This window comes from Trematomus bernacchii, unplaced genomic scaffold (assembly GCF_902827165.1).
Source record: "Trematomus bernacchii unplaced genomic scaffold, fTreBer1.1, whole genome shotgun sequence".
Classification (NCBI taxonomy): Eukaryota; Metazoa; Chordata; class Actinopteri; order Perciformes; family Nototheniidae; genus Trematomus; species Trematomus bernacchii.
The window spans coordinates 2012504-2027160 of record NW_022987656.1 but is presented as its reverse complement, the minus strand read 5'-3'; the positions used below and the strand labels follow the sequence as shown (position 1 = coordinate 2027160).

At 40.8% G+C, this 14657-nt stretch overlaps 1 protein-coding gene across 3 annotated transcripts in view; it reads left to right on the top strand.

Moving 5' to 3' along the window:
* The first annotated feature begins 960 nt into the window (after positions 1 to 960).
* Positions 961 to 14657, top strand: part of sobpa (sine oculis binding protein homolog (Drosophila) a) — a 41340-nt gene continuing 27643 nt past the window's right edge. For all 3 annotated transcript variants that reach the window (XM_034135144.1, XM_034135143.1, XM_034135142.1), the window contains exons 1-2: positions 961 to 992; positions 2911 to 3236. In XM_034135144.1, the coding sequence (XP_033991035.1) occupies positions 3141 to 3236 (96 nt within the window). In that variant the 5' untranslated portion in view covers positions 961 to 992; positions 2911 to 3140. The remainder of the gene's footprint in view (positions 993 to 2910; positions 3237 to 14657) is intronic.

The window sequence follows — 14657 nt, the reverse complement described above, 5'->3', positions numbered from 1 at the left end:
GTAAACCATCATGTTGTAAAACTGTCACATTATGGTCAAACACATAATGCCTGTGCAGTGTTTCCCACAGAATTGTATTCTATTTGTTCAAATATTATATATATATATTTACAAATAGTCTTGCAACCTTCCGATCATCAGCCCACCTCACTATCCATTAGACCACCAAAATTGAAATTAAAAAAAAAAAAATAATAATTTAAAAATATTTTTTCTTTTTTTACGAGATCCATTTGTGGCGGACGATAATATTGTGGCGACCTGCCACAAATAAATCAATGTATGGGAAACACTGCTATGTGAGTAATTACGTGTGGACATATATGACCGTTCATTTATATGCGACCATGTACTGTATGCTATGTGTTGGGAAGGTTACTTTTGAAAAACAAATGGTTACAGAGAACATATAACCTTTTTAATTACTTTATCAAAGTAATGTAACTTATTATATCTCTTCTGAGGGTTTTTTTAACAATGTTTTAAACAGGACAATAAAGCTTAAAAGTCTTTAAAATATATACCTAAACCTGGCAGTGTAAACCTCATAACAGTGCTCAACACTGATTTAGTCAATTTCTTATTAAAGTTATTCAATATGAACTGGATTAGGATTGTAAAAGAAAAACAGAATTAATGTTATATTCAACATATACTGTTACATTAATGGGAAATACGACATTCACATGTAACCTCTTTGTAATCACCAACATTTTGATTAATAACTTACATTTAGTACGCTTTTGACTGTTACTGCCTAACACTGTTTTTGAGTATCTTTGACACAGCAGCTATTAGACTTGTTTTAGCAGGAAACACACAGGTGGAACTCATTTTGTGAACAAGGGCTCTGCATTAACATAATCAATCACACCTGTGCTTTCTGAAGTGTCTGCGGTGAGAAGTGTTATAGCGTGCATTGGTTGATTGGAGGTTTTTCCATGGAAGAGATATGTGGAAACCTGGATCAACAAAACATTTGTAGACGCACTGTAAGTATCTATATTACATACATACATATTTTTTGGGATAAGGGTTTTTAAAAAGAAATGTGACTTTCATGGTACCATCTTGTATTTCTTCAGCTATCGGTCTTACTTGATATTTCGGGGTTCTGGTATAAACCGTTGGACTTGAGGGAGCAGTTCTTTGGAAATGTGTTGCAAATTACAAAACCACTTCAAGGCTGAAAATGTGATGTCTTGGGTTTAAATCTGACCAACAGTATGCGAGACCTTTGTTACAAACTCAAATGTTCTAGTCCCTTAAAAGTCTGATAACTGAACCTTGAGATTCCTGCAAATACTTTAGACACCTAGAAAAACGTGTGCAATGCATGTTGTTGCCTGAGGGAACGACCTAATGCAGAAGAAGAGACACTCTGAGGCTAAATGGCAACTTTTAATATTTGATGCATGATGGTCAAATGTTCCCTTTGTTCCTATGAGAGAGTGTTTAACCTTTTACCTCACTATGATGAAGGATTTGTTTTTAGACTGCAGTTTTATTCTAATTGGACATACACAATATTTTGTGCAATGTCTGCCATCATCAAGCACTGCTCTAGATGCTCCTGATTTTCCCCCAAAACATTTATTTCTTACAAACAACGCTTGGCTTTTAATCCCTGCAAAATTCACTGACCTACTGATGTTTAAAGGTATACTTTTACGATGCCCCAAAACATTTACATTAGAAGTAACGTTAGTATGAGTTAGTCTGTTTCATAATTGTGTTTTCTCAATATATTAGAAATGGCTAGGTTAGCTATGTTAGCTCGCTAACTCACAGCACATCTGCAATAATATAGGAAGGACTTATGCGATCACATTGTTAAAATAAGCCAGTAAAACTTACATTTTAGGTAATGTTTTCCGGTGACTGTGACAGTTAGCCCAATTCATTATCCCCGGATATCAACAAGAGTTCCGGTCGCTGTGAGCATCCCTTTTTAGTGTCCACTTTTCCATTGTATATTGAGCTTCTTGCTGCAAATACTTTACCCTCAAAATTATCAGTTCATCTTAATCAATTACTGTGCTCACTTGAAATCTTCAATAAATATATTCTCCCTTTAATGAAGGAAGAACCCCAAAACGAGAGCAAATTCTTCAATGAATTCAGATGGGGGCCACTATAAATGTTAGTGATACTATCCATTAACAAACTCTCACACTGGGCTGAATCGTCCTTTATCCAGTCAACTGCATTTTCAGTAAAACCTTAACTCGCAGAATTTGGACGGTTCAGAAATATTTCAAAGACTAAGAATTTAGTAAAAGCACATGTGTTTGGAAAGCACTGAGCATACAACTGGATAAATGATATTTGGATTATGTCAGAGTTTGAAAACAGATTACAGATTTTATATAAATGTGTCTATGTTAAACGCAGCCCTCCATTATTTTCATTACACAAGAAATGTCTTTTTTTTTAAATTCTTAAATCACTGTGGAGACACGAGAGAAAATTAAAGTTTGATAAAAAAATCAAGGTAGAACCAGGTGAGAAGCTGATTACAAATGACCATTTTGGAGGTGAAGTATCAAGGTTCTGCACAGTTCCTTTGGTTAGAACTCATGCTCTGGAACTTCCAATTTGAGTTTGTGTCTAAACCTGTAAAGAAACTAATAAAAACACCAGATTGTATTTTAACCAACAGCAGTGGGTTGTTAGCCTCCCCTGAAGAACAATATGGGACTGCAGAGTGTGTGGGCACCTGTTTGCTGCTTACAGCCCCCCACCATAGGCAGCAGCGTTAAGTGGATGTGACTGCTCTGATTGCAGTCCATGGGAAAGCGAGAAGAAATAGCCCCCCTCTGATCACCAACGCGTCATATAATGTTTCAGCGCACGCCCCTCCCCCTGTCTCGTTTTTTCCCCTCACTCAACCTCTCCTTTGACTCACAGAGGCGGCTCACCACTGGCGCACGGACCGTTGAGGATACGGGCAGAAGATGGCTGACTTAGCCGGGCACCTCAAGCCCTCGGCGGCATCACCAGCAGCGTCACGCGGGCCGCTGAAAAGCTGCAAGACATCCGCCGTCTGGAGACTGTAAACAGCTGCCTCTCTTCTCTCACCCCCCTCCTCACCCCCCCTCCTCAACCGCAAATATTGACAGAAGTATCTCAGAGGGAACATGGCAGAGATGGAAAAAGAGGGCAGACCTCCGGAAAATAAAAGAAGCCGAAAGCCAGCGCACCCGGTGAAAAGGGAAATAAATGAGGAGATGAAGGTAAACAGGCTCTGTGCACACTTGCATGTGATTACGCGTGGAGTGCTTGCTCCTCTGTGGAAATACACTCAAGTGCAATAGGCTGCATGATAGTGAAACTTTGATTTATGATTTTTTTTTTTCATACCCAAGTTCTATTGTGACGCTGAATGGCAGCATGAGCAGCGGCAGTATTTACCGCCTCGCACAATGGATGCGGCACCCATTCAGCGCTCCTGTAGTAAGTTTTGAATCAATGAGGAATACAGTGTGTCGCCCTCATGTCATCATGTATCCGTTTGTGTTGCCCTGCCTGCCTTTCATGGAGTTAATGGAAAATCCAGTGCGTCAGTGAAGGCGTCAACAGTGCCTCTACTATTACTATTAATACTGTTACACTACGGCGCAAAGGAGAGCAGACCAATGTGCATAATTAGGATACATCAATGGGGGGGCACGCTCGCATTTCCACGATGCGTGTGTGTTTTTGTTTATGCGTGTGTGTGTGTGTGGCCAGAGGCGTAGTGATCCAGATGTGCGTCTGTGAGCTTTACGCACTCGAAATGAGCACATTGTCTCCAGTGTTCGGCCTATCCCCAATATTCACCTTGTTTCTTTTTTTCTTTTTCTTTTTGGTGCATATTGTGATTTTTGAGCTCTGAGCTGTGCGGTTCATTGTGGAGAAAGAAAGTGCTCAATGTGTGTGTGTGTGTGTGTGAGAGAGAGAGGAAGGATGTGTGTCCGCTTTGTCTTCATCTCCTCATTGTTTGTACACATTTGGCCAGAGACACATTTGCTCTCTTACGGGTGGACCTGCAGGTGATCACGTTGGGGAGAATTATTGTGGAAATTATGGTTTTTAGGCTGTCAGAGAGAGGCGCGAGGGTGCTGGCTCTGAGCGAGTCCTGAAACAACCCTGTGATAAAGAAGCCTTTTTTTTTTGCATTTAGACCTCTTCAAAATACCATGCGCGTTCACGTGCCACCACTTACTGTAAAACACATTTTATTTTTTTTGATGACAATAGATGCTTTGTTGGTGGTTAACAGAGAAACAAGGGATCATGCAGTAACATTCTAAGATGATTTGAATCTTTTTGTTGTTGCAGTGTGATCTACTGATTTTGAGGTATTTAATGTGAGTGTTCCACTTATATGCATTCTGACTTGCCAATACAAAAAGGGAGTTTCTTCCAATAACGGCACAAACTGGACATTTTTCCTGATAACTAAAAAAAAAAGGCCACGATCCTCAGTTTTAGAGGAAATCCTGTGATGTCTGCTCCTGATGACAGGAGGCGGGGATGCAGGGTGGTGGTGGTGGTGGGTGGGTGGGAGGGGAATGGAGTCGGTCAGGGTCTCTCAATGGAGACATTTCCTTATTTCGTATCAGGGAGCACTTGTGGTATCCTCAGTGGAGCCGAGTCTTTATGAGCATCATTTAAACACATCTGTCTGTCCACGTTTTTATTTGCTCATTCTTTTCAGAGCTAAATATTACCATAAATCTATTTGGACTGTGAAAATCTATTAAAATGTCTCCTGTTGTAATTTATCAGATAGACCGAGTAATTATGGGATGTCAGTCAGATCTGATGTTGTATTTGCGGGTTTATGATAGATGCTGTGTGACGTGGGTCATCATTCAGGGTTCAATGAATTGACAGATTTCGCAATATGTTTTTAACGTGTCAGTTAAACATTTAATTTGATGAAAGCAGCCTAATATGTCATTTTTATTTGTAAGCACAATGCAGTGACTGTTATCAGTCATGGCTGTGAGATGGGATATGAATATACACCTAGGGACGGGACGATCTAGGATATTATAATAGATTATGATCAAATTGAATTTAAATCTGGATATTTGTGAATATCCTCACATGAGGGACTTTAAAAAGCTTTGTAGTAGCTGTTATCATAAAACATTTGAAAAAAATACAGCCTGTTTTTTCAGTGCAGGAATAACAAGTAAAAAAGACTCATACAATATTGCTATTTTTACATTTATATTTTTGTCGTTAATTTATTTTCTTTAAAAAGATGTGATGCAAAAATATATTTCTTTTAACATTTTTAAAGTTCCTGTGGTTACAATATGCAAAATTGAGAAGTTTTGAGCATATTTTATACAGTATATTATCAGAATAACGTTCCGAATCTCAAATATTTTGACCGAATAATCTTGACATTGCATTTTCACATTCTCACTTACTCAGATATCTCTGACCAAATGAAATAGCAGTAGCTTGTGGATTTTCCCATAGATATGTCAGTAAAAAACACCGTTTTATTGTTGGGCTATAGGAAAAAACACCTCTCCCACAACAAGTCCTTTATCTCCGTCAATACCGTGGAGAAGCGACTGAATGAAGGAGCAGATGTGGTTAAGGTGTCAAAACACTTTCAAAGGCTAAACAAGTTTGATTGTAGCTCATTACGCAACCTTGAATATCATCTCCTATTGCACACACACACACACACACACACACACACACACACACACACATATAAGCGGCTGTCTACAGATTTAATTTAGGAAAACAGCGATCCACTGATAGATGAAAAACAGCTGCAGCTTCCCTTTCAATACCTTCATTGTTAGTGTGACATTACGGGAGTTAATAAGTTGTCGAACAAATATAATTGTATCTGATCTGATTAAGGTCATTGGTTGGAAGCATTAGAAATTAGCGTGTTAACCTGAACGCAGCATTACAAGCGGCACCTTATTAACAGTATGTGCCATAATAATAGCCAAATAAGTTAAACGTATCGATTTCTTGCAGAAAAGTCTTCGATTCTGCTCTATCAAGTGTTCAGAACAAAAGGACCCAGTTTTCCTCTCTCATCCTCAATATTTCAGACCAAAACACACAGACAGACACACAATGTGCCCTTGTGAGGGATCATACAGTCCGACAGTGTTTCCTTCATCTGGCTGCTTAATGTGTGCCACGGTAAAATAAGCTCCGGTGAGTAATCAAGGACACGGAGGAGTGGGCATGGAGGGGATATGAGAGGGCTGCAGAGAGTGGGCTAAGAAACAGTGGAGAAAGGAATGTATACAGCGCAGGGCTGGCTTAGCTGTAAAAACGGTAACCTGAGTGTCTCGGCCAGATCAGATATCAAGGAAAGTAGAAGGGAATGAAAGCAGAGGAGAGAGGGAGAGGCAGGAGAGGAGTGGAAAAGTGGAGGAGGAGGCAAAGGGGAAACTTGGCATGTGGATTCGGGAATTTTATCACGGTGTACAGTGACCTGCTCTGGTTTCTGGCCACAAGGTATCCAGTTCCCACCATCATCATTACCACAAGCCCTGCTGGCCACCACTGGGTCTTACTGGAGGGAAACTGAGGGGAAGACTGTGGAGAATTTAAATGTATTTTTATCAGTGTCCACTGCTGAATATATGGCAGAGAAGTATCAGCTCGTGAATCTGTTGTGAAAGTATCATCGTCCTACACAGGCTCTGTTAAACCACCATCTTGTCTTTAACGAGGACAAAGTGGGTGTTTTTCTGCTGATGGTTTCGTCTTGTTAAAAGTTTGTATAAATGCTACAAAATATTGTCATATTAGAGGTCAAACCCTCAGTGCACAAATGCTTTAGCAGAGCGATTTCAAAGCTGATGGCACAAACGGTCCTAATTGAGCACAATCATCTTAAAATATCACCCTGTGAGTATATAGAGTGCTGCAGGGATCACATACACAAAGCCAATTCTTCCATTATAGTTTGAATTATAGCAGAAAATAAGCTTTGTGGCCAACACATGTTTATCTACACGTCTTGTTGAACAAGATACTCTCAGTCTCCACATATTTACAACACTTTATCATTTTTTAAGTAGAAGTAAGAACCTAATGTTAGGCTATAAATGAACGACATCACAGTTGAAATGCTGAGCATCACCTCCGCTAAGCTGAAGACGGACTTGTGTTCACTCCAATGACGTTTAGTGGTTTCTTTTTTAGTAAACCTAGAAGCTTCTGACATTCAACAGCGCGGTGTTTACTGACGTATTTTATGTTGTAGAACAAAAAACAACAATCTCTTAAGCATGTGTCAACAACAGACCTAACCAAAATCCATTCAAAAAATCCCAGACTTTGATTGAGCGAACCAGAAGAAACTAAATGTAAACATTTCCAGGTTTTAGGACTCATACCTGCACCACTCTACTGAGAGGCTAATATATGGTATGCTGCCTTCCAACAGTATGACAAGTAGGCTTCTCTTAGAATAATATATTCATTTAGAAGAAATAATATGGACATATTTCAAGTATATTCTCTATATTTACAGCAAGAGTAGGATATTTCTTCTTTCAGAAGTTACACAGGGCGCTTTAAACACAGCATTTCATTATGTCAAGTAGGGATGTCCCGATCACCTTTTTTTGCTCCCGATCCGATTCCGATCATTTGATTTTGACAATCTGCCGATACCGATTTTTCCCGATCCGATCTATATGCAATGCATTAAGAGAAAAAAAAGGTAACAGATAACGGCTGGTCATCCAACGCGATGAATTCAGCTATCTTGGCTGTTCTTTTTTTGGCCTTTTCACTGTTCTGGGGCAGTTTCTCTTTCCTTTTAAAAGTCTCTGAAAGTGTCGGTTGTTTCAGTGCCGTTACCTGAGTGGCCGCTGTGTACTCGTTGTGTTGTTGTTGGTGTTTGTTTCTCAGGTGGCGTATTAGATTGGTCATGTTGAACGTAGCTCTGTTCTTTCCACCACGCGGAACCTCCGCCTTGCAAACATTGCATCTGGCTGTTACACTGCCTTCGCTTTCAATTTTATAATACTTCCAAACTCCTGACATTTTCTCTGTCCCGACTCCCGAGTCACCAGCTGAACGTAGCCTCTTGTTAGCTTACTGCTACTATTAGACACTGCGCCCACTCTGTTGCCAGATTTGAGAGAAAAAAGCAACCAGGTCTATGAAAACAAGCCCAAAAGAAGCAACACATACATGTGTAATTTTAAACCAAAACTAAGGCCTCAGGATGACTTTAAGACGTGAACATGGTCATTTTTGTATTGTAACATTAAATAAAATAATAAAAATATTTTATATAAAAAAAAAAAAAGATTCCCGATCCCCGATTTTTTTCTCCCGATTCCGATCTTTTGAGAATCACGTGATCGGCTCCGATCCCCGATCACGTGATCGGATCAGGACATCTCTAATGTCAAGGGTATTTTTCCACCTGTTACCTTGATTTCTTTAAAGGCCCTGACACACCAGGCAGTCACCAGAGAACTCGCCGACGCCGACTGTTGCGTCGGCGAGTTCTCCTGCGTCTTGGCCAACAGACGTTGTTTGTCTCGCATGGTTCCATGGTGAACGTAAAACCCCCAAATTCTGTGCAAAAAGTACCAACAAGACGAGTAACACGCCTGTACAAGTGTGAGACCGTTTATGCAGAATAGTTGTGTGAGAGTTTGTAAACAGATGTTTTAAGTTGTTTGTTTGCAGTTGTTTAACGCAGCCTCCATTCACTTCAATTTAAAAATAAGTTTCTCAGTTTTCCGATTTTTCGTTCTACGTGAGTCCTACAAGAACAAGTGAGTGAGTCATTGATTAACAAAAGCTCATTTTGGGGGTGAAGTATTCCCTTTAAAGACTTTTAAGTTTACTACAAGGTGATCTTAGAGGGAAGACCACCATTTCCTTGATGTTTAAATAAGCATGTGTAAATAAAAGAAGGTACTTGGAGTAGAACCTCTACTTCTTTGCGTAGAAAGAAGTCAGTTGAGGTGGTTTGGACCCCTGGAACACCTAGTGAGGTGTGCCAGGCATGTCCAGCTGGGAGGAGCTAGTGAGTGTGACCAGGGAAGGGAAGTTTGGGGCCCCCTGCTGGAACTGCTCCCTTTGCAACCCGACCCCGGATAAGCAGTAGAAGATGGATGGACGGACGATGCTCAAAATTCATAGATTTATTTGTAATCTGATGGTGACACTAAATAGAAAGTGTTTGTCTTCTTGGCAGCATTAATGAGCTTTTATGCCTGTCAGTCTATTACATTTTTGTTGTTGTTGTGTTGTGTAAAGTGGACAAGTTGATGTGATGATGGTTCTATAGAAAAAGTTGTGGGAATCACTTAATAGTTCTCATTCTCTGGGGACAATGAGCGCCCAGAGCAGATCGTATGGTGCCGCTGCCTTTTTGTTTTTTAAATAACCCCGACATGGACTGAAAGTTTGGCAGGGGGGAATTTCGACTTGATTTTGGCAGCAAACAAAAGGTCAGGGTAAAAAGGGCAACAATATAATAAGTCCTGGAGGCGTGCATTTTATCAAATGTTGCCTTTTCCAAACCCTTTTAACTCCATAAATAATAACATAATTTTGGCAACCTGAAGCAAAAACTGCACTTCCAGCTGACCTTTGTTCAGCTGAGGCTTTTGGGATGAATAAACACTGATATAAAAAAGGGATTTTGTATGTGTGAAACCAAATAAAAAGGCTATACTGTACATTTAGTGTGACATATAGACCTCGGTAGCCCATTCTGTTCCTCCAACGCCTTCACCTCCCCAGCTCAGCCAGAGCCAGAGCTGGTGCCGCTGCTTTGATGAGTCGCCAACCGGGATTAGATTCCACTCTTAATATTACTCCCACTTTCTCAAGCGTGACACAGAGGACAGGATGGCAGAGAGGAAAGGGAGACAGAGAGATGCTGTGTTTTTTTGTCTCTGTGATGCGGTTGTTTTACAGCCACAGGAGGACATCCAGTCGGGTTATGCTCCAACTCGTTTGTTCAAAAGGTTTTTCTTCTTGACTTTTTCTACACAGGGTTTCATCCTTCAAGTTGGGATAATTGCTACAGTTGTGTTTGCCAGTGTTTACTTTGAGTTTGCCAGAGCACGGTTACATTTTGGTTAATTGTTGAGAACAATCCAACAGGGACTATATTAGAAAACTTCTTGAGTTTAGATATCATACATGTTCTTAAGCTATGTTTTTTAAACTTTTCAAGGAATTTTTGCCTTTTTTAAGTGCACCTTAAGATAGACACTGAAGGTGGAGTGAGTGACGGCAATGTGCAGCCAAGTGCCGCAGCTCGGATTCCAACCTGGGACACTGCTAACGACTCACCATAGTTAGAAATATCTTTTATATTCACAACTTTTTACCTCAGTTAACATTTTATTGACAGTTTTATATTCTCAATCACTAGTTTTAAAAACTTTTTAAATACAGCATGATGTTCATTTAGTAAAAAGAGAAATGCTGACTATAACCCCCAGAACACCATCGCCACCGTCCAGCATGGAGGTGGAAACAGTATGCTTTGGGGGTGTTTCTCGGCTAAGGGGACAGGACGGGAAAATATTGGCCGATAGCCTCCTTCCCTCAGCCAGGACACTGAACATGGATCATGGAGGGGTCTTCCAGCAGGACAATGACCCTGAACATACGGCCAAGGCAACACAGGAGTGGCTAAAGAAGAAGCACATTCAGGTGATGGAGTGGCCTAGCCAGTCTCCAGACCTTAATCCCATAGAGAATCTGTGGAGGGAGCTGAAGCTTTGAGATGCTAAGCATCAGCCTCAAAACCTTAAGGATTTGGAGAGGATCTTCAGAGAGGAGTGGACCAACATCCTTCCTGAGATGTGCACAAACCTGGTGACCAACTACAAGAAGCATCTGACCTCTGTGCTGTACAACTAGGGTTTCTCCACCAAGTACTTGCAAGGGGATCAAATACTTATTTCCCACAGTTAAATGCAAATACATTTTTCTCTTTTATATATGTCTATTTCTGGATTTTCTTTTTGATATTCTTACTCTCACTGTTAAAATAAACTTACCATTACAATTTAGACTGTTAATTTATTTGTAAGTGGGCAAACTTACAAAATCTGCAAGGGATCAAATACTTATTTCCTCCACTGTAGCTGTCAGGAACTTTAGCTCGGATCAGGAAGTGGTAGGGTAGTACATCTGACTTCCAGGAACCTTCAGGCAGAGTGAGCACTGCTGTCACTCAGCATTGTTCAATCAGAAGCACTGTTACACGAGCAAATAGGAGCTGTCCTCATTAACAGCCTGCACTGCTTCACCACCAACCTTTGTAAGAGAAACCCTGAGATTCCAAGTGTTTGGATTAGACTTTAATTACTGTTAATAACAGCCGCATGTCTTGTCAGTGTTAGATGCTGCAATGGGACTTCCAGATGTTCATACACGGTGTTTCTTGTCAACACTGCTTCACCTGTAATTGACTTGAAGTGAACCCTCCACCTTTGTGCCATGTCTGCCCATTGACAACCCAACCACAGCGGTATTTCATAACAGGCAGATCAATAACTGCTGTCATTCTTCATTCCAGTATATAGACCTTTTACTTGGTGTGGATAATTCACTTCTGCACAGAAAAGCAGAAACTGTGCTCTGTATGAACAAAGCATAACTGATCCTTGAGCAGTTACTACTCTTAATTGCAAATACCACACATCATGAATGCCTGTAAACAGAGTGAATGTGCCAATGAAGCAGGAGGAAATCTGCCTCTGTTGCTAACATACTATACTACAATGTCTCAAATATGCAAAGACAGTCCAAACTGTGTTAATATATGTGTGTGTGTGGGTTTATTCCCCATTGAATCACCTTTACCTCTGTAAACAATAGCCAAACTGCGCTTTCTGTTAGTTGTATTTTATTCACTAATTGATTCAGTTGACCCTCCTGTCTCCATGTTGGTGTTCCACCAGGCCAGAGCTACATAAGGTGTTTCATTGGGAAAATACACCATAACCCATCTCCACTGAGACCTTGCAGTTTCAGTTTATTTGCCCAAATTAAATTCTGGTTTCAGAGTCGGTCACTTTTCCACCCACAGGAAATCATGAATCAATACTTCAGTCCTGCCTCCAGCAGTGAGAGCACACTCTCCAGAGGAATCTGCACTCAAGTCAGAACTTCTCTCTCTCTCATCCTCTCGGGAAGAAAACACTTACTGTCTGTGTGCAATGATGGCCTGCAACTAACGATCATTTTCTTTATCAATTAATCTGCTGGTTCTTTTCTCGATTTAATCGCTTTGTCTACGAAATGTGAGAAATAGTGAAAAATGCCCAACCCAGTTTCTCAAAGTTGAAGGGGAAGTCTTTAAATGTATCGTTTCATCAGTCCAAAACCCAACGTTTTTTTATTTAAAAAGGACATATTGTGTTAATTAAGGGTTCATATTTGTATGTTGTGCCTCTACATGTCTCCATGCTTTAATGTTCAAAAAGCTCTTTATTTTTCTCATACTGCCTGTGTTGCAGCACCTCTGTTCACCCTCTGTCTGAAACCAGAGCCCAGTCTGCTCTGATTGGTTAGCTGGATGGCCTTGTTGTGATTGGTCAATCTCTTATGTGTCAGAAATGTCCCGCCTCTTAGCAATCCACGTTCAATGTGTTGAATTGCCTTGATTGTACTCCTTTGTTAACTTTCGTAATGGCGTGACTTGGTGAAATTCGCTCTCCTATTGGCTGGTGTTCCAACACATTGTACTTGATAGGCTAAGGCGCTGTTTACACGAGAACGAAACGGGTTGTATCTGCTACTTTTCTCTTTCGTATAGCCCGTTCGTTCACACGAGGCCGTAACGGAACCGCGGAAACGGACCCCTAAAACGATAACGGGTCCCAAGGTGGATAGATCTGCGGACGGAACGCTCTGGGGGGCCAAATGGCTCAGTGTGTACGCCCTATACGATAATTTCCTGATAACGATGAAGCCATAGCCCCGCCTCTCCCCACCTCTGCTGCTCACTGCTGTTCAATGCTGTAGCATGGTCAGTAGCTACTGCTACTGCTACTGACCATGCTACAGATGTTAGTGCAAAATCTACAGCTCCTCTACCACAACCATCAGCAACAAGTGGACATGGAGAATTACATGAACTACATGTTGCTAAATCCACCGCGGAAAATAAACAGAAGGGCAACCATGGCAACCATGCTCGGGGGGTCTTCTTCGCTGCTTTTGGTGTATTTTGTGGCGGAAGTACAGCGCCACTTACAGGCCCGGCATATGTACTACAGCGTCTCCAGCGCTTTCGAGCGGTCTCGTGTGGACGGAAGACTTTTTTGATATCGAATTCGGTTCGTTTGCGTTCCTGTGTAAATGGGGTCTAAGGGGGCGGGATTTCTAAGCGGTTAACCAATCACAACAGAACTGGCCAGCTAACCAATCAGAGCAAATGAGTCACAGCAGAAGCACAATATACAAATATGAACCTGAAAATGAACATGATAGAACAATGAAGGCTGATTCACTAACATATTTGCTTTACCAAGAATCTATATTTGTCGGTATTTTGCAGTTTAGACCGGGCAAATGTGCCAGGTAAAACATTTGTAATTGCCATTTACCTGTCTGATTTAGTGACTTATGTGTGTAGTGATATGATGAGATAATGCAGTACATAGTAAAGTGTGACTGGTTGTAAAAAAATGCATTGAGTCTTGTCAAGTTGATCTGGAGCAAACCAACCAATGGAATGTCAAGGCGGGTCATCTCCATGGCAATATATAGTACAGTTCCCTGCTGCATGGTGCCCCTGCAGGCCTGTAATACAACTCTACAAGATGTCGATGTTCGCAGACAAGTCCCTATCCATTAGTTTCCAAATGGGAATCATAGAAAAACATTTACAGAAAAACTGTTGAGCAGCAATATGAGTTAAACACTGTTTAAAGCGCAGATGAGCAGTGTTATCTCTAAGCTGATAGTTAAGTGACCTGTGAGTAATATTTTATCGCTCAGACCAAATCATTACAGCTGATCATCCTCAATTTGTTTCCATTTTTGAGACTCAAACGATTGCTTAAACCATTTACCAAAGTTTCTGGTTCAGTGAATTAACGCATATGGGAATATTCCATGGGAGAGGTGTATAGATAATGGACTGTATGCATTAGCAGGGTTTCCTGTGGAGTACAGTGTTTACTGACTGTGGCTGTTGAGGAGGAAATATGTTTCACCTGCATATAGTTGGATTTACTTTTGCATGCCTGCACTAACTACCTGCAGAGCACTCTGCGTTGCTGTGCTGCTGCTGAATGTTAGGACTTTACTGCCGGGCTCAAAGCAACTTGCATGGCATTTGTCACAAGACTATATGCTCTTAACTATGAAGTGCTATTTACTGCTCAGTGACAGCTGAAATCCCAAAGTATTTGACTCTTTATTAGTGTTTTTACTGTATTGTGATTGGTTGTTCACAAAGATGGAGATGTAGACTACATGTAGTGTACATTGGCCAACAGGTGCAAAAGTTCTACAATGGCCTAAAACATTTGCATATGCTTTGTCAAGTTGGTCAATGTTTTCTAAACGCTGCACATGTGTTGTCAAGTTGGTGAAGATGTCTCTTAATTTGCATGTGTTTTGGCCCATTTTGTGTTTTTTATTTGCATATTTTTTGAAACTGCAGCGTA